The sequence below is a fragment of the Macrobrachium rosenbergii genome, chromosome 46 (assembly GCF_040412425.1).
Source record: "Macrobrachium rosenbergii isolate ZJJX-2024 chromosome 46, ASM4041242v1, whole genome shotgun sequence".
In the NCBI taxonomy this organism is placed as follows: Eukaryota; Metazoa; Arthropoda; class Malacostraca; order Decapoda; family Palaemonidae; genus Macrobrachium; species Macrobrachium rosenbergii.
This window is the reverse complement of record NC_089786.1, coordinates 42,442,993-42,466,236: the sequence shown is the minus strand read 5'-3', so window position 1 is coordinate 42,466,236 and position 23,244 is coordinate 42,442,993. Positions and strand designations below refer to the sequence as shown.

The following is a 23,244-nucleotide window of genomic DNA, read 5'->3' as shown; positions in this document are numbered from 1 at the left end:
TTTCACCGGCCGCGGCTCATACAGCATTATACCGTGACTGCCGAAAGATAGAGCCATTTTCGGTGGCCTTGATTATACGCTGTAGCGGTTGTATAGAAAACTTAATTGCGCCGAAGAAACTTTGGCGCATTTTCTGTTATGACCTATATGAGCTAAAGACATTTTAATGCAGTAACACAATTTTTAAATGGCAAAGTGCAGATTTTTAATGATTTATTTTCGGTTGATATATATAACCTTATAAGGCAAACCATCTTAGTAAGTACATCAGTAAATGAAGTTGAAAGATGTTATATTTCCAGCGTGTATGTGCAAGCAGTATATTTCAAGAACGGATGAACAGGGTCTGAAAAAACTCGGCAGATACATTAATAAAAGCAATTTTTATTTTCTAGATGACTGACTTTGGGAAATCTACGCGGAGAAGTTGATTTATTGCCATGAAATATGTCTGCTACGTTCCATTAAATTCTGTTTGGCCGTTCTTGGTATATCCTGCTGACACTCACTTGTCTAGTCACTCTCGTTGGAAGGTATGGATCACTGGCGGACTAAATGCTTCTTTGCACGCTACATATTATAATGGCCTTTGTGGATGTATGCTTTCAAATTAGTTATCTTTCATTAGTTTAATTCTAATAAGGAAATTCTACAATGGAATATAGAATTGTATCTAACGTGAATCGTCATAATTATATGTGAAAAAAATCATGCAAATTTGATTAAGAAAATCGAGTAAGGATCCCGATAAACCAGCATTTATCCCTCCACCAGTGCAATCTAAGGGCTATTCTAGCAGTTAAGTAAATTAACCAAGCGGTAGTTAACTTTGGGCGCGTACAGTTACGTTTCCATTGTTAGCGCACCCGCGACGCAGATCCTATTCACGGGCTTTCATCAAAAGCACCTTCCAGGATAATTTATGTGTTGTGTTTAAGAAAGTGTTGTGTAATCTGCAGGGAAGATTCATTTCCTCAAAGAGAAGGGCTAACGCAAAACCGTCTATTTCAGGACGATACATGGTACGACTCGCAAAATTCCATGTTTCCATACCCACCTGCCACCGCATTGCCTGGTCGTAGTTATAGTTCCGTTGTGCCAACCATTTTGCGAAGTAATTCCTCCATCCTGAACCCCATCAGGCACATAGTCCATGTAGTCAGGCAGATTGAAGGCGATCTCTATTATTGACTGATGATTGCAAACTGAATGTAATTAGTATCACTGACCTGATTAATGCAGATTGGCCCCGTTTATCCACTCATTTGTTTGCCAATTCATGTCATTATCGTTATTGTGCCTATTTTGAATCTGTCCTGGCGATCATGTCGCATGGTGTCTAACTGTTAATTTATTAATGTTAATTTCCATAAGTTTCCTATTAAACCCTGTAAATTGGAAAAGAATTCTAAATTCCAATATGGCGACCTTCCACCTTAAATTATAACTCCAGGAAAATTCTGAGGTAAGTCTTCATTAACTCCCTTTTTGTTTACAACTGGACTCCCTTGGTCTCGTGGCAGCATCAATTATCATTTTGTGCGTAAATTCTCATCAAAACTGAGTCCAGTAATGTATATATATATATATATATAGTATATATATATATATATATATATATATATATATATATATATATATATAGAGATATATATATATATATATATATATATACACCCTGAACTCCAGTTTTCCTTTGAGCCAAAGTGACAGCCACCAGGCCGTTGCGGAGTCCCTCGATAAAAGGGAGAGAATGTGTTTTTGACTGTGATATTCGGAGCCTTTTTCAGTATGGACAATGTTCCCTTTTACAGCCGCTGACGTCCATCAGACATTCAAACCCGCCGACGACTCAGATGCATAGATAGGATCCACTTCAGCATTCAAGGCTTCTGACCACTGATCTGTCCACGGAATCTGCATTCACGAAGAAAATTGCTTTTTCATGGTCGTAAATGTGATCTTTAAAAATGTGGATAGGTTGATTAAACCTCTGATATGATTATCTGATTCCAGTCCATAAGGTCATAGATGAAATTCAGAGACCTAAATTTCGGCTCTTATGGGTATGCCCGTCCTTGCCATTTCTAATTAAACAACGGAAATGTTTGAAATAAAATCGAGAAAGTCTGAGTATGGTGGCTCTGTATTACGACTATTCCGCAGGCTTACTGATAAAATACGAGCATAAAAGGAGGGCTGGGCTGAATTCGTGAAACCGAATTTACTAATAATCTGGCACATGATTTTTTCTGTTTCCGTAAGTAGCAGTACAAAGACGGATTACTGTTTTCAAATGAGGATCCCATGACAACTTGAGGTCTGTCAGCATTCAGTCCATCTTGTCCCTCCTGTGAGCCGCATGGTATTCGCGAGAGGTGATCACCCCAGCTGCTGTCACTATGAGTGGTTGTTACAACTTATAAAAAGTAACAGATCAAGTTTAATCCATTTAGGTATTAAAAACAACAAGGTATTTAAATAAAACCTTTTCCAAATAGCGTATGACCTGGTTTATCACTGTTGTCGTTTCAGTACTGGAGTGAATGTCGAAAATAATTACAGAAGCCTTTCCCCACAAAGAAGTGAATGGAAAGAAAATCAGCCTCATTGTAACAGATTTGTCAATGGCTTCGCTTCTGGAGAGAGGTGACAGGGAAAGTTAGGTAAAAAATCTGTATATATAAGTAATTAGTACATGGAATTCTCTTAAAAGTAAATATAAAATAAAATAAAATCAACTCTACGCAATGCAGCATGGTTCAGGGAAAGAAGAAGAAGAAGAAGGGAACGAATATGTAAATAAATTATGTTACTAAAGACGATTTTGAGTATTTGAAAAGCTACCTCCTAGACAGAAAATTCGGTGTACAAATAGGGAACTCACCCTATGAAACATTTAGAAGAGGAGCACCTCAAGGCTGTGTATTAGGTCCAATTTCGTCTTGTATTATGAAACATGCTACAGGAACACAGGGGTAAAGTTCAAGCTATTTGCAGATGACATTCAATGTTGTTTTACAAAAACAATATTAACGATACAAACGAGAAAATAAATGATGTCATCACCAGTGTAATTAATTGATGACATTTATGCAGTTGAAATTAAATGAAAATAAAACCGAGTTCATGTTGGTAATATAAATAGATATATAGTTTCGATCGCTGACAAACTACGGGACTTAGGTGTGCTACTACAGACTGTTATTTGTCAGTTAGTGCTCAAATTAAAAATGTTTTAAGGGTTACTGCACACCATCTTAGAAATATTTCCTTTGTTAAAACAATGTATTGGAGAATGTTCCATTAAAATATTTTGATTAATTGTGTCGTAAACTGGGTGAGCAACTGCAGAAAATACTCTGCCTAAGATGCAACTAAATACTAAATAGAGCGCCAAGACTAATAAAGGGTGCTTCACCGCATGACGGGACTTAGCCTGTATTGTTTGAGTTCAGTTGCACTGGTTCTCCATCAAAGCTGGAATAATGTGTAAAATATGTGAAATGATTCATCAAGCTGTCATGGCTCGGTACAGATGGACTCAAGTTATTTAAGCCAAAATGCAATTCAAAAGTAGGCTTTAGAAACTCGAAATCTGCCGTTCCAAGACTCTATACAGTAAGCTCGTACTTGGGGTCAGGAAGACTGAAAATATCAAGTCGTTCAAGAAAAAAAAAAAATAGACTTGGCTTTTCTACGCAAAGGATTTGACAATTAATAGGGAGTACACAATCCAGTATATAAAAGAATCCGAAAATATGTTTGCATTATTATGTATGTGACGAGTTGAGTTTGCAGGGTTCGCAGAGCGCCCTCGTTGGAGTGGGACCTTAGGAAAAAACAGTAAACAATTTTTCTTTTTTGCACTACATAATACACTGACTAATATTCATTCTCTTGTTCGGTGAATTACTGGTAAAAGTTTTCTGGTATAATACGCAGAGGTTGATTTTATCAAGAACCGAGAAGTCATAAAGCGAAGAATCAGTCAATTAGCGTGAAAGCATCAACAAATTCTTTTCAAGTTTCCCCTGTAAAAAAAACCAAGGAGTCTTAGTACTCTTCCACATAAATCGTCCAAGTTTCAAGACAGGTGAATCCATGTTCTTTGATGGTGATTGTCGAAAGTGCTATGTGAACTGCTTAGGCTAGGCTATATTAGCTTAGGTGACATTATTATGCTTTATAATGTGCAGCCACTTTTCCTGCCACACAAAGGTCACCTTAATATTTGTGTAAATGCTCAAATGACATTTCTTATGAATTTAATCATGCGACATGTTTTAACTCATTATTCTGGAGGTGGAAGAGAAGTACACATGACGGTAGGTTTTTTGTTATATTTTGAAATTTCATTACAATCTGTTTTTAAAGTCATAGTCGTTAGAATAAATTAGAAAGCCAATGGGACAACATTTTTATTCTAATTTTTTTTTTTACTAGAGTGAAGCAGGAAGATGCTGCCACCAAGAAGAAGTTATGCAGAACTGGTGGTGGTCCTCCACCAGATCTTCGAAAGCCTTCTGAAGAGTTTGTCATAGCTGCATCACTTATGACAGAAGAATTGACAATGGACAAGGATGTGATTGAAACATTTCATCCAGTTGATGAAACAGGAGAGACCATACATGATGTTAGAATAAGTAAGTACTCTGATGTTTTCAAGAATGAAATTTATAAAATAGTGAACCTTCAACTTTTTGATGGCCATTACACTCTTCCTGTCAGGAAAGTTTGTAATGCCTTTGGGGAAAGCAAAATGGTTATGTTTTTATTATTGATGGCTGTGTTTAAGATAACATTTTGATGCTGTGTGACCCTAAAGGTTCCAGCACTTGTATACTCAGTTCAGAAGTGTGAACGCTTGGTTGGAGGGACATGTGAATTTGTTGATTTGCCAGATTTCAGTAAAGCTTTTTAAAATCACGGGTAGGCCTCTTAAATACTATTCAGTGCCCAAAAGATTTTATAGCTTAGCATCTTTCACTGTTTTGCACATATTTAAGCCTAGAAGCAATACTATGCTAGAAGATGGTGTAATTAATGAATTATCCAATTCAGACAAATATATATATGTGTGTGTGTGTGTGCTGCAGAAGGGATTTACATCTAAGGTGCAGTAGATCAATTATTTATTTATTTACTTAATATTTTCAGGTATTACGGAGCCACTGCCTTCAACCCCAGCACAGGTAGAAAGTGGTGTTTCATCTAATGATGCTACCTCTACAATACCATCAAGATCAATTGAGCACTTAATTTTTAAACCCATAGTTTCCCCTGAAACTTCCCGTCCTTCAACACCTATTGTAACTCCAGGCAGACCTTCACCAAACACATCACGGGATGTATCCCCAATACCTCGGTCTTCTACACCCATAGATGAAGCACATTCTTCAACCAAAAAATCTAAGTTAGACGATGCCTACATCAAATGTAGGGAAAGACAGGAAGAACTGCATCTTCTCAGAATGGAAAATGAAAAGGAGCGACATATAATGGCCAAAAAAGAGCATGAATTAAAGGTAAAATTAATTAATAATATGAATAAATTTGTGGATGAAATGCGCTCATCAGCAATGACTGTGTTTGATAACTTAAATGCTTTTCTTAACAGTGGGAATTCTGCCTATGAAGCAATGCGCAACTCGTATGAATAACTTTGTAAACTATGTATTGGTTGTTGGTGGGTTTATGAAATTTAGCTTTATTGCTAGGGTTACAGTAGATGTTATTTCCATAGATCACGTTGCGTTTCTCCAGTGCCTCCCAGAATTTTGTAAATTAAGGTGCATTGGTGGAAGAAAAAAAAATGTAATGTTCATTTCTGTGATGGTATTCTATGCCTTTGAGTAGTGTCAGTGATTATGAAACACAATAGTATATTTAGAACCTTATGATATTTCAGTTGACCTGCTCTACATTATTGATGCCATAAATAGCCACAGTTATTTTGGCATAAAACGGTGGTTATAATTTCAAAATTTTTCATTTTCAGTGGGTGTTTACTGAAGTGCACTGCTGTACAATCACATTTATTTATCACACATAACATGCCTCTGGAAATGTCTTTTACGGTTTCACGTTCTTAGCAGGCAAATATCTAGGTGAAAATGCTACAGTCTTCATTACAGTTTTGTTTTATAATTGGCATTTGGCAGTTTGCATGCTATGATGTTGGGTTATTATGTTCTGTATTTGATGCACCTGCTGTTAACGATTAGACATGTGAAGGAAGGTCTTCTTACTAATAAGATGTTCCTCCCTTTGTGAACTTTGGTGCAGAATTACAGTAGATACCATTCAGCACTCTTTACTTTCATGTTTTCATTACATATTTTGGCCCTGTGGCCAAGCATGCACTCTTCCATTCCATTGGAATGTTGCAATGCTTTTAGGAGAGAAAAATGGCTCCACTGATAGGTGTGTTTGTTAAATGCAGGTGTCATCATAAGGTCAGCGTTCACTTCACTTCATCATTTCTTTAATTCTGAATGGCCACGGTTGCCCCAGTGCTTGGCATTATGCCTAAATTCCATAAACCAAACCAACCCCACCATTTCATATTTTCTTGTCTGTGATGTAGTGTTAGTATATATTTTATTTTATACCTATGGTATGTGAAGGTGCTCTCATGAATCAGGTGCTCTTATGTGTAAGTTATTTAATTGATACCAAACAGTGCAATGTATACCTTCAAATATTCATATCTTAGTTTGTATGCTGTTACATAGATTTAATATGTCCATTTGCATCTTGATATTAGGTATTATATGATAGTGCTTTAATGAATCTGATGTTAAGTGAAATTAGGTATTGAGTATCATACATTATAAGGTTTACTTCGAAATTGACAACTATGCTGTGATATAGGGATAATATGTATTAACAGGATAATTTACCAATTGATCAGTGTTCTAGAACTTAAGAGGGATAGTATAATATTTTAATGGCTCTCTAGTTACTTCGGCCATATTTTTATGAAATACTTACTTAAAGATGCCCTCGCCTTCTGCGGGACACTGGCTCTTGCGTTGACGGCCCATTATGATATAATTCTTAAACCAATGTTTCTGAATAATTTATATTAATCATCGTACGTAAAGGTCTAAATAATGGTGTTATGATTTAACCTGAACCACAGGACCAGTTGTATTCAAATTTCTTCATCACCATTTTCATATTGCAAGTACAAAAGTCATGTCTTTCTCAGGGTGTCAGATTGACAACTATGGTAAGAGTTCCTGAATAAATCTTTTATGTAAAAAATATTTATATATCCTTTGTCCTTTCAGTCAATTCTAGTAATCTAGAATGATTTACCTCTTTTTAACCCTAGATTGCTTTTGCCATTGAATTTTTTTTTCACAGTGAACCAAAAATAAAATAAATAAATCCATTAGTGTTACTTTTTAAAGGCAAACATGTAAGTTATACCTTCATATTTCATTAAGTCAATAAGAAGTGTATTTTCATTTTCTTGGTATTGGGTACAATTTACTTAGCACATATAGCTGCTAGCTCTCTGATAAAAACATTCTTGGGTTAACGTGTTGTCACTTTATTTAATTCAGTACTTAAAGGGTTCTTAAATAATGCAAGTAATAAGATTATAGATTTATTGTTATTAAAGTGCAAATCACCAGAACTGAAGGTTCCTTGCACTGTGAGCAAAACGGCTGCAATATCATCCTAGGTGCATTTTTGGGATGTACAAAATTTGGAAAAATATACTTTAAACCTAATTAATATAAAACAAATACATAATCTATCCAAACTGAGCAAAACAGCTGCAATATCATCCTAGGTGCATTTTTGGGATGTACAAAATTTGGAAAAATATACTTTAAACCTAATTAATATAAAACAAATACATAATCTATCCAAACTGAGCAAAACAGCTGCAATATCATCCTAGGTGCATTTTTGGGATGTACAAAATTTGGAGAAATATACTTTAAACCTAATTAATATAAAACAAATACATAATCTATCTAAACCTAAAAAAAATTGTCAACAATGTGGGCTCTACGTTGAGCTCCTTGGATATTGTTACCCCTGTCATTGATACCCACATCAGGTTCATCAGGATCATCCAATTCAATATTTTCCTCATCCTGTAAAGGTATTCTGTGTGTTATGGCACAATTATGAAGGACTGCACAAGCAATTATTATGTTCTTAGTATTATTTAACTTTGTTCTCATTGGTACTGATAACACTGCAAACCTTTTTTTAAGTAGTCCTATGGCACGTTCTATAAGATTGCGAGTTTTGATGTGCGCAGCATTATAACGTCTTTGTTTATGTGTATTGGGAGCAAGAAATGGTGTCATTATATAAGAACGGCACGGATAACCACTGTCTCCCAACAAAAAACCTCTATACATGCCCGACTCTAGGCTCTGTGCTAGTCTTGAAGTTGAAAATATTCTGGAGTCATGAGCACTGCCTGGCCAATTTACAATTACATTAGTGAACCTCAAAGAAGCATCACATACAACCATGACATTTATAGAAAAATAGTTTTTTCTGCACCTGTACAATTCTGCATTAGGACCTCCTGGACTCTTTATAGGTATATGTGTACCATCCACACAGCCTATCACACCTGGCATTCCAGCTATTTGTGAAAACTCCATCATCATTTTGTTTTCATCCTGTGGAGTTGGGAATTTGATAAATTCTTGTGCAAGGGTGGCAATAGCAGCGCAAACATCCGTAAGGCACCTCGACACACTACTCTGGGCCATATCCGAACAATCTCCCAATGTCAACTGGAAATTTCCCGTGGCCATGTACCTTAAGGTTACCAAAAATTGTCTGCGTGGAGAAATTCGTTGTCCTGGTAAAGAAATAAAAGAAAAACACAATTGTAATATATTGCGTCATCATTACTGTCATCAACCAAACTTTTCATAACTAAAGTAGCAAAGTATCTGCCTAAACACAGTAGGAAGGAAAACAGTTCAAGCTGGAAAAAGGAAATTAGTTTGTTAAATTTATAAAAGAAGATCAAGACAAAAAAAATTGTCCAGTAAAACTCACTGATTATTATTACTATTATATTATTATTAGAAGTAGTATTATTATTAGCTACAATGTCACCCCAATTAGGCAGCAAGTAGCTATATACCCAAGGGTACCAATAGGGAAAGCAGCCCAGGAAAAAGAGAGGATAGAGTATGTATAAAAAGGAAGAAAAAACTACAATATAAAATCAACACCTTGTAAAGATACTAAAAGTGGTGTGATTACTTATATAGATGAGACAGGAAGAATGCTGGAAATGCAAGACTTGTTTAGAGGAGGGAGGTTTAAAAGGCAGTAGAAGCTTGAAATTTGAAAAGGCAGCTGAAGTGGATGTAATAAATGAGGAAATGCTGAAATTCTGAAGGGAAATTGTAATAGACTAGATGCCCCTAATCTGCAATTTTGCATGAAAGCAAAGTAAGGTAACCTAACCTAACCATTCTGTGGGGGAGGGTTTGGGACCAGTATAAAGCTGGTGCCGGATTCATATAGACTTGCAGTCAGGTCTAGCTTCAAGCATTGGCTGATGGTTCAGATAGTTTTTCTAGGCCCTTTTATTTCTTTTTTTTTTCCATTTCCTCCTTCTGGGGTCCATGTAGACCTCGCGCTTCCATATTCTTAAGCTTATTAATTTTTCTTGTGTTAAATGTCAAGTGTTTTCAGTGCTTGGCTTTTGACCAAAATATTGAACATACACTAAAAGATGAAGTGGAAATTTGAATGTTTTCCCTGCATTTAAGAAACAAAAAATTGAAGGAAAAGCTGAATAAGTAGTGTTTCTAATGTTCAATACATACAGATACAGTATATACACAAGTGCCTTGGGTATACCAACCTCTTTGGTCCAGAGAATTAGGTAACTGAGGTTCTATTCTCTCTAACAATTCAGTGAAAAGTTCCTTTGACAGTCTGTATCGTTGTTGAAACTCTTTTTCTGAGTAATACAGAAGAGGATCTATTCGGTTTTTGTGTCGCCGCCTCTGCCTGTTGATAATTTCTTCCCATTCTGCAATTTCTTCTATTTCAAGCAGATCTTCCAAGTAGTCATCCATTCTGAAACCAAATTGCAATATGAGTTTGTGGCTGACCCACAAATTGGGTACTGTATTTTCTGGCAGGCTGCATGAGGTTTGGCCTATAAGCCAAGCACCCAAAGGAAGAATAAAACACATAGAATAAGAATGTGAAAAGCAAGGCCAAAACAGATATCAGAACAGTGGTGTAGCTAGGGGGGGGGGGGGACTGACCCGCTGTGGCTACCTTTGTCCCCCTCTGGAGATCAATTATAAAATGAAAATATAAAAAAACAAAATGAATAAAGGAAATGGTAAAACAGAACAAAAAAATTTTGCCCTAAGAATCCCAAGTTCTTTTGATCAACTGTAATTACATATTATTTATTATTTTTTTATAACTACTGACAGTAAAAAGCTTATTTAATATGCATAATGTCATATGTTTAAAATCATTAATAGTTAAAATGACACCGGTATATAATTGTTTGTTTTACACTCTTTTTTTTATTCTAATTAAGAGGAGGCCCATAACCTTCTAGTAATGGACAACGTGATTGCCCCACCCTTATCAGAAGCCTTGCCCCCAGCTGGGGCCCCCCCTGACAAATGTCTGGCTACGCCACTGTATCAGAAAGAGAAAGGAAGTAAGAATAAAAAAACAAAAGAAATAAATGGGATTAATAAAATTTGTTGAACCAGCAGCTGATTCACGAGACCAGAACTACATACTGGAATCAGGCACCAGCTACTGGTCCCTAATCATCCCCACCTCTTGAAGGAGTTAAGGAATGGGAAGGGTGACAAACTGAAGCAATTCATAACTATAATCATAAGAAAATAAATTAGGTAAATTTTTATACTTTTGCACATGTCATCCTAACAAGAGAAATAAAATTTGCAATCACTTTCTTATGTGTATTCAATGCTGTTGATCTTAAACATTCACAGAAATAGTGGGCAATGAGCTCTAAGCCCATGAGATCTACCTTTGGCCTCCCAAAAATCAATAATGAATTCTAAATTAGCCTGACAAGAAAATGCACTTCCACATCCTCCAAATTAGCTTTATGGAAAAAAAGTAGTAACATCCTTCATGTATGGGCTGTTTGTACAGTATTTCTCCAAGTATGCCTATCACTAAAATTACATCACCCAACATTGCTCTCTGCATCATAACATCCTACACAACATATTTTTATATTCACTAGGCTAGGGAATGGCAATTGGTAAAATTCTAGTTTACTTATGGATGCATTTTTAAGTGAGGCGGGGGTCCAGAGGGTGAAGGCCCGGGTCTACGAAAGGAAAACAGCATTCTAAGATGGGTCTGGTATCCAGGTATTAGCCTAAAGGAAATACTGAAAATTCCTTAATAAATATATCAATGCAAGGAGAAAGTAGAGATGCTTCTCTCCGCAACTATACTAGAATTTTATATAGCCTGTCACGCATCAGCAACTTGGCTTGTATTTGGCAATTCACTGCCTGTGAAAGCCATCGGCAATCCATATAGTAGCCACTATCATAGCCTCATAGGCAATTAGCTTCATACTTTTTTTAAAAAGGCTTGGGCAATCTCATATAGCCTGCTGTGAGCTTCGGTGGCTGTGCTGATTTCAACTTTCTTGGCCAATATAACACTAACACATTAGATTTTTAGATGTATACCAGTTAAAAAAACGTTATTCTGTATGGAAAAGGAAACTAAACATGTCAACGAACCCTATTTTGAAGAAAAAGAATTCCAACACAGATGCCTGATCGCGGTTGTTTGTTACGATGAGCTCGAATTCATCCGTCGTCGGCAGCCAAAGACTTCTTAAAAGTATTCTTTTCACGGCCTTTGTTGTGCTGTTATTCAGGTCTTTTTACCACAAATTGTTTCATATTTTCGATAGACATTGTGGATAAGTCACTTTGGCAAATGTATTTTGATGCAGAGTTGAAATTTACATTCTTTCAATTCTGCCATCGCAAGGGGGTACCCATGCGACGCCTCCTTCACCATGGTTCCAAAATTACATTGTTAAATGCGAACGCCTGCGTATGATCGTGTGGTTTCTGGATACGGCAACACCATGACGATCGCATACAACGAACCGTCGTATGATTTCTGGATACGAGCCTCAGTCTTAAACATATCAATATATATATATATATATATATATATATATATATATATATATATATATATATATATATATATATATATATATATATATATATATATATATATATATATATCTATATGTATATATATATATCTATATGTATATATATATATATATATATATATATATATATATATATATATATATATATATATATATATATATATATATATATATATATATATATATATATATATATATATATATATATATATATATATATATATATATATATATATATATATATATATATATATATATATATATATATATATATATATATATATATATATATATATATATATATATATATATATGTATGTATGTATGTATGTATATATATATATATATATATATATATATATATATATATATATATATATATATATATATATATATATATATATATATATATATATATATATATATATATATATATATATATATGACAGGTGTTTTTTTGTACACAGAGTCCTACCCTCATTACTAATAGGTCAAATTTTAGCTATCCTCTGGGAGCCCAGAAACCTTGTAGTTCAAGTACCTTTCTTAAAAATAGAATTTTTTTTCTTTTAGATTAATGGACGAATATTTATGTTCTTGCTGAAAATTTCTTCTGGGATGCGACACTCAGTGATGTTTCTTTCTAGTGCATTACTAAAATAAACTATCTTGCTCCTACCCAGACGATGTATGATTTGTTGTCGCTAACATGTAAAAAAATTCCACTGTTCATCTTTGCACTTCTTACTTATCTTTTATGCTGTTCTATTCTGTTTTCCAGTGTTTTTCCACTTTGACCAATATAAAAGTTATCACGGTCTTGTCATTTTTGCCTGGTTGAGCAGTGGTAGCGAAGGAGGTCTGAGTTTGAATCTCGATTCCGACGGGATGGGAGGATATGGCAAATACGAAATCATTGACTATCACTTATTTTTTCTTTCGCATCACAGCGAATTTATAAATATATATATATATATATATATATATATATATATATATATATATATATATATATATATATATATATATATATATATATATATATATATATATATATATATATATATATATATATATATATATATATATGTATATGTGTGTGTGTGTGTGTGTGTGTGTGTGTGTGTGTATTTTTCTTCAGCTAGATAAAATTATAACCTGGTCTGTGACCTTGAACTTTGGCCCTTGAAGATCAGATTTTGTATATCAAACTGACACCATATAGTCTATGATTATATTTAAAAATTGATTAATGATTAGGTTATTTTTGGGGAAAAAATAAAGCTTTCGTGTTCAATGGTATGCAATAACTATAACAAGCTCTTAGGCCAAACAAAACGTGGTAAGGATCCGTCAGTTTCGCCCAACAGACAACGAGAGAATGGCGATGTAATGGCGAAGACACAAAATATGACGGGCCCGGGAGGCCTTCTCGCAGGAGGCGACTGCTGTGTCACATACATGAGAAGAAGGGAAACAGTAGGAAATAAGTCCAAGAAAGCGTATTTCAAAAACCTCTGTTACGACAAGAATAACAATATTATTAATAACTACATCGTAAATATTTTACATATTGCTATTTGTATTCTCTCTCTCTCTCTCTCTCTCTCTCTCTCTCTCTCTCTCTCTCTCTCTCTCTTATACCCTGCAAGATTATCTTATGAAACGTTCGGACCCCATTTACAAATGTCAATTCCACCAGTCTGTTGCAAAATTAAATTACGTTCACAGGATGTAATTACTTGGCTGAGCCGTGCAAACGAAAGTCAAATTAGGAATGTATGCTCTCTGTAGAGGGAAATATAGGTATATATATATATATATATATATATATATATATATATATATATATATATATATATATATATATACATATATATATATATATATATATATATATATATATATATATATATATATATATATATATATATATATATATATATATATATATATATATATATATATATATATATATATATATATATATATATATATATATATATATATATATATATATATATATATATATATATATATATATATATATATATATATATATATATATATATATATATATATATATATATATATATATATATATATATATATATATATATATATATATATATATATATATATATATATATATATATATATATATATATATATATATATATATATATATATATATATATATATATATATATATATATATATACAACGATTATGAAGGCAGAAGCCTAATATGTGGAGCCCAAGGGCAGATGGAGGGGCACAAGGACAACCAACAGCTTTTATTGTGGCCGACAGCGTTTCGCAATAATCCATTGCAATTTCAAGGCTGCAATGACACAATTTTGTTTAATAAAATAGGGACGTCACTACATAAAATAATAAAGATAAAAATAAAAAGAAATATATATACATTTCTTAAAATATCTTAAAACAAACCTACCCAGTACATGGCTAAAAAGTGACAAAACAGAAAAAGGTAAAACTAGACAAAGCAAACAGAACAGCAGAGAAATTACAAAATAGACAAAGGTGTGGAAGACGTCTGGGCATTTAACGAGGGAACCAGTGCTTTCATGAAAATTGACTCTGAAGTCGTATGCTCGTCCTCGCGTTGGGCTGAGGCTATTATTTCAAAGTTTTTCATATCAATCTGCGTTTTGCAGATTGCAGAGTGATTTCTTATATTTGATAATTCAGGCCTGGACAATCTGCATTCCGTCCTATAACTGACGCCCTGATGACTGCAGACACGGACTTTCCGTAGCCGTCTCGTACATCCAACGTAGGTTCCCAGCTCGCATTTGTCCCAAATCTCCTTGTATATATATATATATATATATATATATATATATATATATATATATATATATATATATATATATATATATATATATATATATATATATATATATATATATATTAAAAGTGAATGTTTGTATGTCAGTGAGCTATAAAAATCTGAATCACTTGATAGACTCAGACAAAATTTGGCATGTGGCCCCTATGTGGCCCCAGGAAGTTTATAACTTAAAATCAAACCTCTACCCCTGTGGCAGACATCAGACACAGACAAACTGAATGAAATTTTCGTTTTACCATTCCGTAACATTTTCCTTCAGGTGCTTTGTGGGTTAATGGTAATTTTTCGCCAGAGTACTCCAGGTTTTCTTCCAGGCGTTGTTAGACGAATGATTAACCTGCAACAATAATCCTTGGTAACAAATTTTTTACTGGGATTTATGTGAATTTTATTCATAATTTACAATAATTACTAATATAATTGTTAATTGCGTCGAGATAATCAGTACTGAAAACCTATATCGATAATTTTATAGGCAGAGATCGGCTTTCAGCAGAAACCGAAGCTGAAGAGGCTTCCTCATTCGTGCTCCGTGGCAGCTGCTGGCTAAGCCTGATGTGCAAGATATACTATACGGTGTTTTTTTTTTTTTTTTTAATGCGAATTTCCTTATTAATTCTTTGCTTTTATTCTTCGTTTTTACTTTTGGAAGTCTCTATAGAGACTGCTTCGTGACGTTATGGTGACGTATATCGTTATAAAGTCTGTTTAAATGTGGTCTTGAATTAATTATTGGCCAGTTTGGTAACAACACTTCCACCACCGCCAAAAACTCCAACTCCACCACCACCACCACGCTCACCAACACTTTCAACCTTGCGCAGCCACCACCACCTCTCTCTCTCTCTCTCTCTCTCTCTCTCTCTCTCTCTCTCTCTCTCTCTCTCTCTCTTTCTTTTGTCATTACTTAAACCATTTGCAGAGAAATCTGTCTATGAGGTTTTTAACTATTGCAAGCAAATTCAGGCTTGCAATCTCTTTCTCCCTCTCTCTATCTCTTTCTCTCTTATTTATAAATCCTCTTTATTAATGCGGTTGAACATCAAGTCATGCTAGAAAAAACCAAGAATATTTGCTTCTGCAAGTCAGTCATTCTCTCTCTCTCTCTCTCTCTCTCTCTCTCTCTCTCTCTCTCTCTCTCTCTCTCTCCCCTTCACCATTTTAATCAGATGTGTGTGTGTGTGTGTGTATATATATATATATATATATATATATATATATATATATATATATATATATATATATATATATATATATATATATAGTAACAAGTATTGGGTGAATATCTGATAAAAAAGTGAACTGTTTTGAGAAAAAAAAACAACTGAGAAATAGGAGTGAGAAGTGACTCTGCAGCTAGTTGGGTCCCTTTAATGACTCTTTTATGTTAATTCGCCAAGGATAACACCTGGGCCCATTGTTAGACTGCACCCACGTTTTCAGTCTTGTCTCCCGTTCGTGTCTTTTGGTTTTTTGGTGTTGGCCGATTGTCCTCTGCTTCCCAGGTATGCCAGTAAGATATTCGGAGGGCAAGTCCATTAAACAGACATCCCCCTATCAAAACCGGGAGGAAAGGCAAAACAAATTAGTGGCCAATGAACCATAGTGGAAGTCACAAGCTGTTCTTCCTTCTCCAAGGGGCCTTTCTCCTAATGGCCTCTCTATCCTGATGGCAATCCAGCACCCACTAACACGTCCCACCACACACTGAAGGAAGGAACAGCACTACTCATTGCTTTATGAAGTATCTGCAGTTTGCAAAGGTACGTCTGGGAAGCAAGGAAATCTGCCTGGTATTTGTTGTATTTATCTTTTTCTCTCAAACTTACTCACGTTTAATTATTCTGGTCGTTTTTGCTCTCAAGTGCAGTGTAACATATGTGTCCCAGGTGTTCCCTTAAAGGCCTTGAATTAAAGTTTCTCCCATTTGAAGACGCAAAATTAACGTAATACTCCCTCCCGATTCTTGCACTAAATTAGATGTGTAAGATGGTAATTAGGACAGTGTGTTATTTAGACATCTCTCTGTTTGTGCAGGAGTGGTGACCTGGGTTGATATCTCAAGTGTATGTCTATCCTGACCCAAGATTTCTGGGAATTGCATCATTAGAAAACTTTGTTGCCATTCATTTCATTTAATTAAGAAATAGAATCTCCTTATTCATTATTGTGCCCCTTTGTAAGGGGATTCTCTTCATTTAAACATTGAATGGTGTCCTGGCGTTGTTTACACTATTAATTTACCCTGTAGACTTGTAATTAAAGTAATTGTAAATTCCTAGGGCTTGATACTGAGTGAAAATGTGATAAGAATGGTGAACCTGTTGAGATATTTCATTTCTGTGGCATGAGAAGAGTAAAAGGGGTCATAAATGTGGAATTGAGTAAATGTAGAGAAAATGTTAGTGCAGATTAAAGGATAAATCATTGTGTCTTATATGATCTGGTCATGCATAAAAAACGAAAAACGAAAGTTTGGTGAAAAGCGTAATTCAATTCAGAATTTGTAAGAAAAGGGAAACTTAGAAAGTGCCGGATGTCTGTGATGAAAGAAGTGCTGGAAAGAAAGGAGGGGACTGATATTCATGAGGTGCAAAAATGCCTCTACGATGGAAAAGAACAGCGCACTTTGAGTGTGTGACGGTCTCAGTGCGCTCCATATGTACGTACTGTACGTCCTAATAAGTGTTACAAGCAGATATTCTTACATTAGTTTTTCCTCACAGAGAATTAGTCCTCCATCCAGCAGTAGTAGTGTTAGTCTAGCAATGACTATTGTATTTCTTTTTTTGTAACCACCCCTTAGCAAGGGACGCGGCTAGATATTGGGGATATGCACATACAAACACACACACACACACACACACATATACACGCTCTCGGGTCTGCCAAGTTCTTTCATCATCATTCCCGCAGACCTTTACAAAAAAAAGTTAGGAAAATAGCTCTAGAGAAAAGGAGTATAGAATTTTCTAGGAAAATATGTCTATGAACCTGAAACTTCCGCATTTTTATGGCCTCCCAAAACACATAAACGCATAACCCACCGAAATCTATCATTCAGGTGCTGGGGTTTTGTGAATAAAATCTCGAAATGGTTGGCAGGCCTTCTCTCCCTTTATGGGGGAGGGGTGGTATTCCTTCCGTTCAAGTAAGATGGTTTTAAGAGTTATACATGATATTCAATAATGGAAACATTCCTATAGACAAAAATTCCAGTATTTATTGAAGCACTTGCATTTGTGCCCAAAAATTTGGTTCCACGCATGTACTGACCAAATGATCGTTTATATTCATTTATGATTTTCACAGACAAAAATTAGAATTCAGCATAAGTAATCCATTCATCCCGGTTCTATTCATTATATATATATATATATATATATATATATATATATATATATATATATATATATATATATATATATATATATATATATATATATATATATATATATATACATATATACATATGTATATGTAATTGTAATAGCCACAATGCCCTCTTAACTTCTCGAATTCTTCGCGCTTTTTTGGATATGCTTGTCACTACAAAGCCATAAGATCCAAGCACAAGAAATTGAAGAGACTTTCATGTCCGGTACTTAATAAATTCTCATGTCACGTGACTTCCCAACTCTTCTCTTTTATGCGGCCACTCTTTCCACCACTCTCTTCTGTGCAACAGTTTTCCTTTCAGTCTTTTTTAAACACACTGCAACTATTACTCCACACAGCGCTATTTTTTTTTTTTCTTTTCCGTGGTGATGGGCATGGTGAGACTACCTTCTTCCCTTGCCTAATGAACGAGCTTTACTGACCGACCGAGTATGGAGCCAGAACGATGCGATTGTCTGGTAACACTGCTTCAGAAGCGAGAGAAAACATAAACAGCTGAAAGTGCCCGACGGGCATGCCGCTAGTGTGGACAGGCCATAACAAAATGTTTGAAACAATAAAGCTTAATTCAAGAATCTTGACATGACAATGAAGTGAGTGTAGTACTTGTTAGATATTTTCACTACTTGTCAATGTCCTCTGCTGTGTAGGTTTGGCTAATCCCCTCACGAATCGGGTATCTGGCGGTATTACAGTAACAGCACAAACGATTACCATTATTGGCCACTCTAACGTTGAAACATTTGTCTTTTGGGATGTTAATGAACTTTGTGCTATTGTTAGTAATGTGAAATCTATAAAGAGCGTAAAGGCTATGATATTTTTTAGGAAATAGTAAGCTAAAATAATACGTTGGCATATATCAAATGTACTCTGATTATCAAAACCTTTTAGAATCTTCTTTCCTTCTTAATCCAGTATACAATCATATTGCATAAGGAAATGGTAGTGGATTTCTACAGTATCAAAAATTAAGGAATGCAAAAACTGCTGATCCATCGCCATTGTTACAAGGAGGACTGTTCAGTATTAGCTAGACGTTAACATTAATATTCTTATATCCTTATTGTATCAAAGACAGCTGCGTAAAGTTAGTGAAGCTGTAAGCTTATCCTTCTTAATAACAATGAAGCTGAGTAAACACGTAAAGAACTGGCAGTTACTATATTAAAACAGATCAAACTCAAGCATGCACTCATATTCGTTGTGGTTGTTTAGCGTCATCATGGAGTAATAACGTGATTACTACCTCAGAGCCGAGTCAGGGAACTATTTTTGTTGCTACTTAACAATAGTCGTAAAAAAAACAAGTTCCTAAAAATTCCAGTGGTCTTATGGCATGAACATGGATGTAAGTCAACCGTGCACTTGCCACGTTTCATTAATCATATCTTCCACTCCGTTTGTTTAAGGAGATGAACGTTTGTTATCTACGGAAATCGTTATTACTCTTTATAACTGAAAATATCAGCCAGGCGTAGATGAAAGCCTTTCTTGTTTGAGATAAAACATTTATCTTTACTCAAAAACCAACACATTTCTGATAATGGAAATATTTAAATTTTTAAGGATTATGTATAAAAGTATCTACTGCAAAAAATTAGTGATACATGATATATTCACAACGGACACGAATTCAGCTGAACTGGAATGAGGTGCATACCATCATTCATAACAACATTATCGGTTCAAGAAATTGTACTTCTAAATTGCTTAACTTCGCTTATTTTCGTAGTCCATGATAATTCTGTAATGGGATTTCTCTTAGCAGTTTGAAGGACAATTTACATTTTCACTTATTTATAAATTTTTAAGATCGAAAAAATCTCTTAACCCTTCACGGGAATTTTCAGTGCTCATTCAGTTTCATTGATCAATTTCAAGTTTTGTGCCAAACCGTAGGTCTGGTGTCAGATGGTCATATAGGCTTATGAAAAATAAACAGGGAATGCAAACCAATATTTCTCATTGTTATAATGCCCTAGTTAATGTGAACCCCTCCAATCATATACTGTGGCGCTCAAAGTGAGAATAGTGAACACTACCCAACCCTCCAATCATATAGTGTGGCACTCAAAGTGAGAGTATTAAAGACTAGCCCCCCAAAAAATCCCTGGATTTCACTCATTTCTATTTTATTGCTTTAAAATATGAAAGAACGCGTCCTCAGTTACTTTCAAATAGCTTAGCTGGACACTGTAGCCATGATCATTAAGACTAACAACCGACTGATATTGCTCAGTATAAAACTACCTATAAAAGTTGCTTGACAGGTGAATCCATAACTGATAACCTCCGTCTAAATAGAATTCTTCTCCTTATGGAAATCTATTGCCATAGAGATTGTTTAGGGTGTGGCTCAAGTCCCCAGATAGAGAAGCTAAGTTGGGTTTAGGTTGCTTCATCTTGAGGCTTAATGAGTGCCTTGTCAACTGCCTGCAGCTATTTTGACTGTATTTGCCATTTATGGGCTCTTAGGACTTCATTCAACAATTCTTGATCCATCGATTCTCAAAGATTCTAGTCAGTTGCTAACCTGACAAAACACTTAAAACAGTAATTTCAGGTATTAACGAGTAAAAAACCATAAATATTTCTTTAAATAAATTACCAAATTACCAACTGATGGAACATCAGCCTTTGTCCAAGGTATTTTAGGTTACATTAAGCCACTTTATACCAGTATTGTAAAACTCAACCCGGTCAAGGTAAACTGCTTTGGTTCTTTACATAATTCATTTTGGAATTATGGGAAATTTATGCCACGAAAACCTAAGTCTGCAATTTCTATTAGTGAAAGTAAGGACGTTCATATTTACATGTTGTCTTCATTGAACAATCAGTTAACTAATTACACCTTGTAATCAAAGCAAGACAACTTTCGGCATAAAGTGCAGTACACCAGTAACACCAGGCTCCTGTCTCACCTCAGGCTCCTGTCTCACCTCATTAAAATATATTGTGTTGTAAAAGAAAAGAACACAGGAGTTCTTGAATAACAGGGTCTCAACTATTCCAATCCACAGCCTGTAAAGCAAAAAAACTACGGCAGAAAAGTTTGTACTTATTACAAATAAAAAATTACATCACCTAAGATTCTTTTGGTCAATAAAATATAAGGTTTTATTCAGTTAGATGAACTGAAGCCTTCGATAGATCCAATTTGCCTCTGTACAGACCAACCAACCACTCAAAAAACCTTTGACCAAAGCCAAATAAAAAAAAAAAAGTGTTAGCAAATCAAGGAACGGGAGGCGCCAAAAAGCGCCAACAATTGAGTGAAGAACCAGGGAAACGACCGCATCAAAAGTCACGACGTTTAGAGCCGCCCAGCAAAATTACAAAAGGCCAGTTTGCCAAGTTTGTTAAAAGAGCATAGCACGTTCTGGCATCACTCGCTTATTGTATGAAATAATGTATCTGTCTATTGTACTGAAGTGAAAATACTCAGGGCTGTCCATTGTATGATTAACGTGAGTTTCGCTCAAGTTAAAAGATGTTTAAACTATTATCAGCAGCTATAACTTACGTTAGAATATCAAATGTTAAAAATTAAAATTAATATCTAAATTAATAGACGTTAAATCTTCGTTTTTAAAACAATGCGTTATTAAAAACTAAAGGTTTTTTCTGAAAACACCAAACACCTTATAAGTACAGATGCAATAAAACAAATTGCTAAGTTTGGAAATTGGGATCTTAAAGGATAAATATATTAACTAAAATCTCACAAGAAATATTTAGAAGATTACGTTAACTATTGTACTATAAAACTAATTGCAAAATAAGTTAAAAGGTCTTCACTGATAACTACAAAATTCTAGAATAATCCTTAAGTGATCAATACAAACGTTACATTACTTTACATCTCTAAAAAATCTAAATTCAAGTTTCTTTATTACTAAAAATAGCTAGACTGATGCACTTTCCACCTGAAAGGGAAAATTTATTAGTTGGTTTGAACCTCCCATGCACCAGCCGATAGGCCTAAGACCTATCGAACAGGGCATGGGATGGGCCTCCACCCTCACGGGGGCACCGCTCCTTTATAGGTGGAGGTAAAAAAAACATGTTAAATAGATGCAAAAAAAAAAAAAAAAAAAAATCAGTCGGGAAAACCTTTGCACAGATGCCAAAATACTTCTAGTTTTTAAGCCAAAAATGGGGAGAGTGAAAGTCCGATTTTGAGTAGCTGGAGAAACTTTCTGGCCGGAGAATTTTTACCTCTATTTCTCACAACCGTAGATTGCTTTATGAAATGGTATAGATGTCACAAACCTGGAAGCAGTTTAAAATTAGTATTGTAGCAGGATATGGGGTATTATTTTACAATAGTTCCAACTCATTCTATAATAATTATAGTATTAGAGATGCATTTTGCATAAAAAATAATTAAACTTTGTCTTTGAACACTTTTTTGGGAAATTCACCATATTCGAGATATGAATGTTTACATAATCCCCATCCTCGAAAAATTTCTAAGTGTTTTGTTTACTTTAACACAGACACAGTTTGTGCTCTGATGCAAATTTATTTTTGTTTAAAACTGCATTGTGGTTCTGATGCGAATTTTTTCCCCCTTAAAATTGCCTTGTGGGTAGTTACGTGTTGTCTAGGAGTCACGTGACCTGGTGAAAATCTTACAGGTGTCAGACATTTTCGCTTGTCATTTGGTTGAAGTCTGGCATAGAGTGAGGTTATGTCCAGACTATGTTCATCTTGTAACTTTGATTATTTTCAC

At 34.7% G+C, this 23,244-nt stretch overlaps 1 protein-coding gene across 1 annotated transcript; it reads left to right on the top strand.

Moving 5' to 3' along the window:
* The first annotated feature begins 440 nt into the window (after positions 1-440).
* LOC136830459 (uncharacterized) lies at positions 441-7,220 on the top strand. The gene is made up of 4 exons (XM_067089995.1): positions 441-533; positions 1,012-1,163; positions 4,447-4,646; positions 5,161-7,220. Exons 1-4 carry the CDS (start codon positions 441-443, stop codon positions 5,661-5,663), a joined length of 948 nt encoding a protein of 315 aa, XP_066946096.1. The 3' UTR covers positions 5,664-7,220.
* Positions 7,221-23,244: the final 16,024 nt, after the last annotated feature.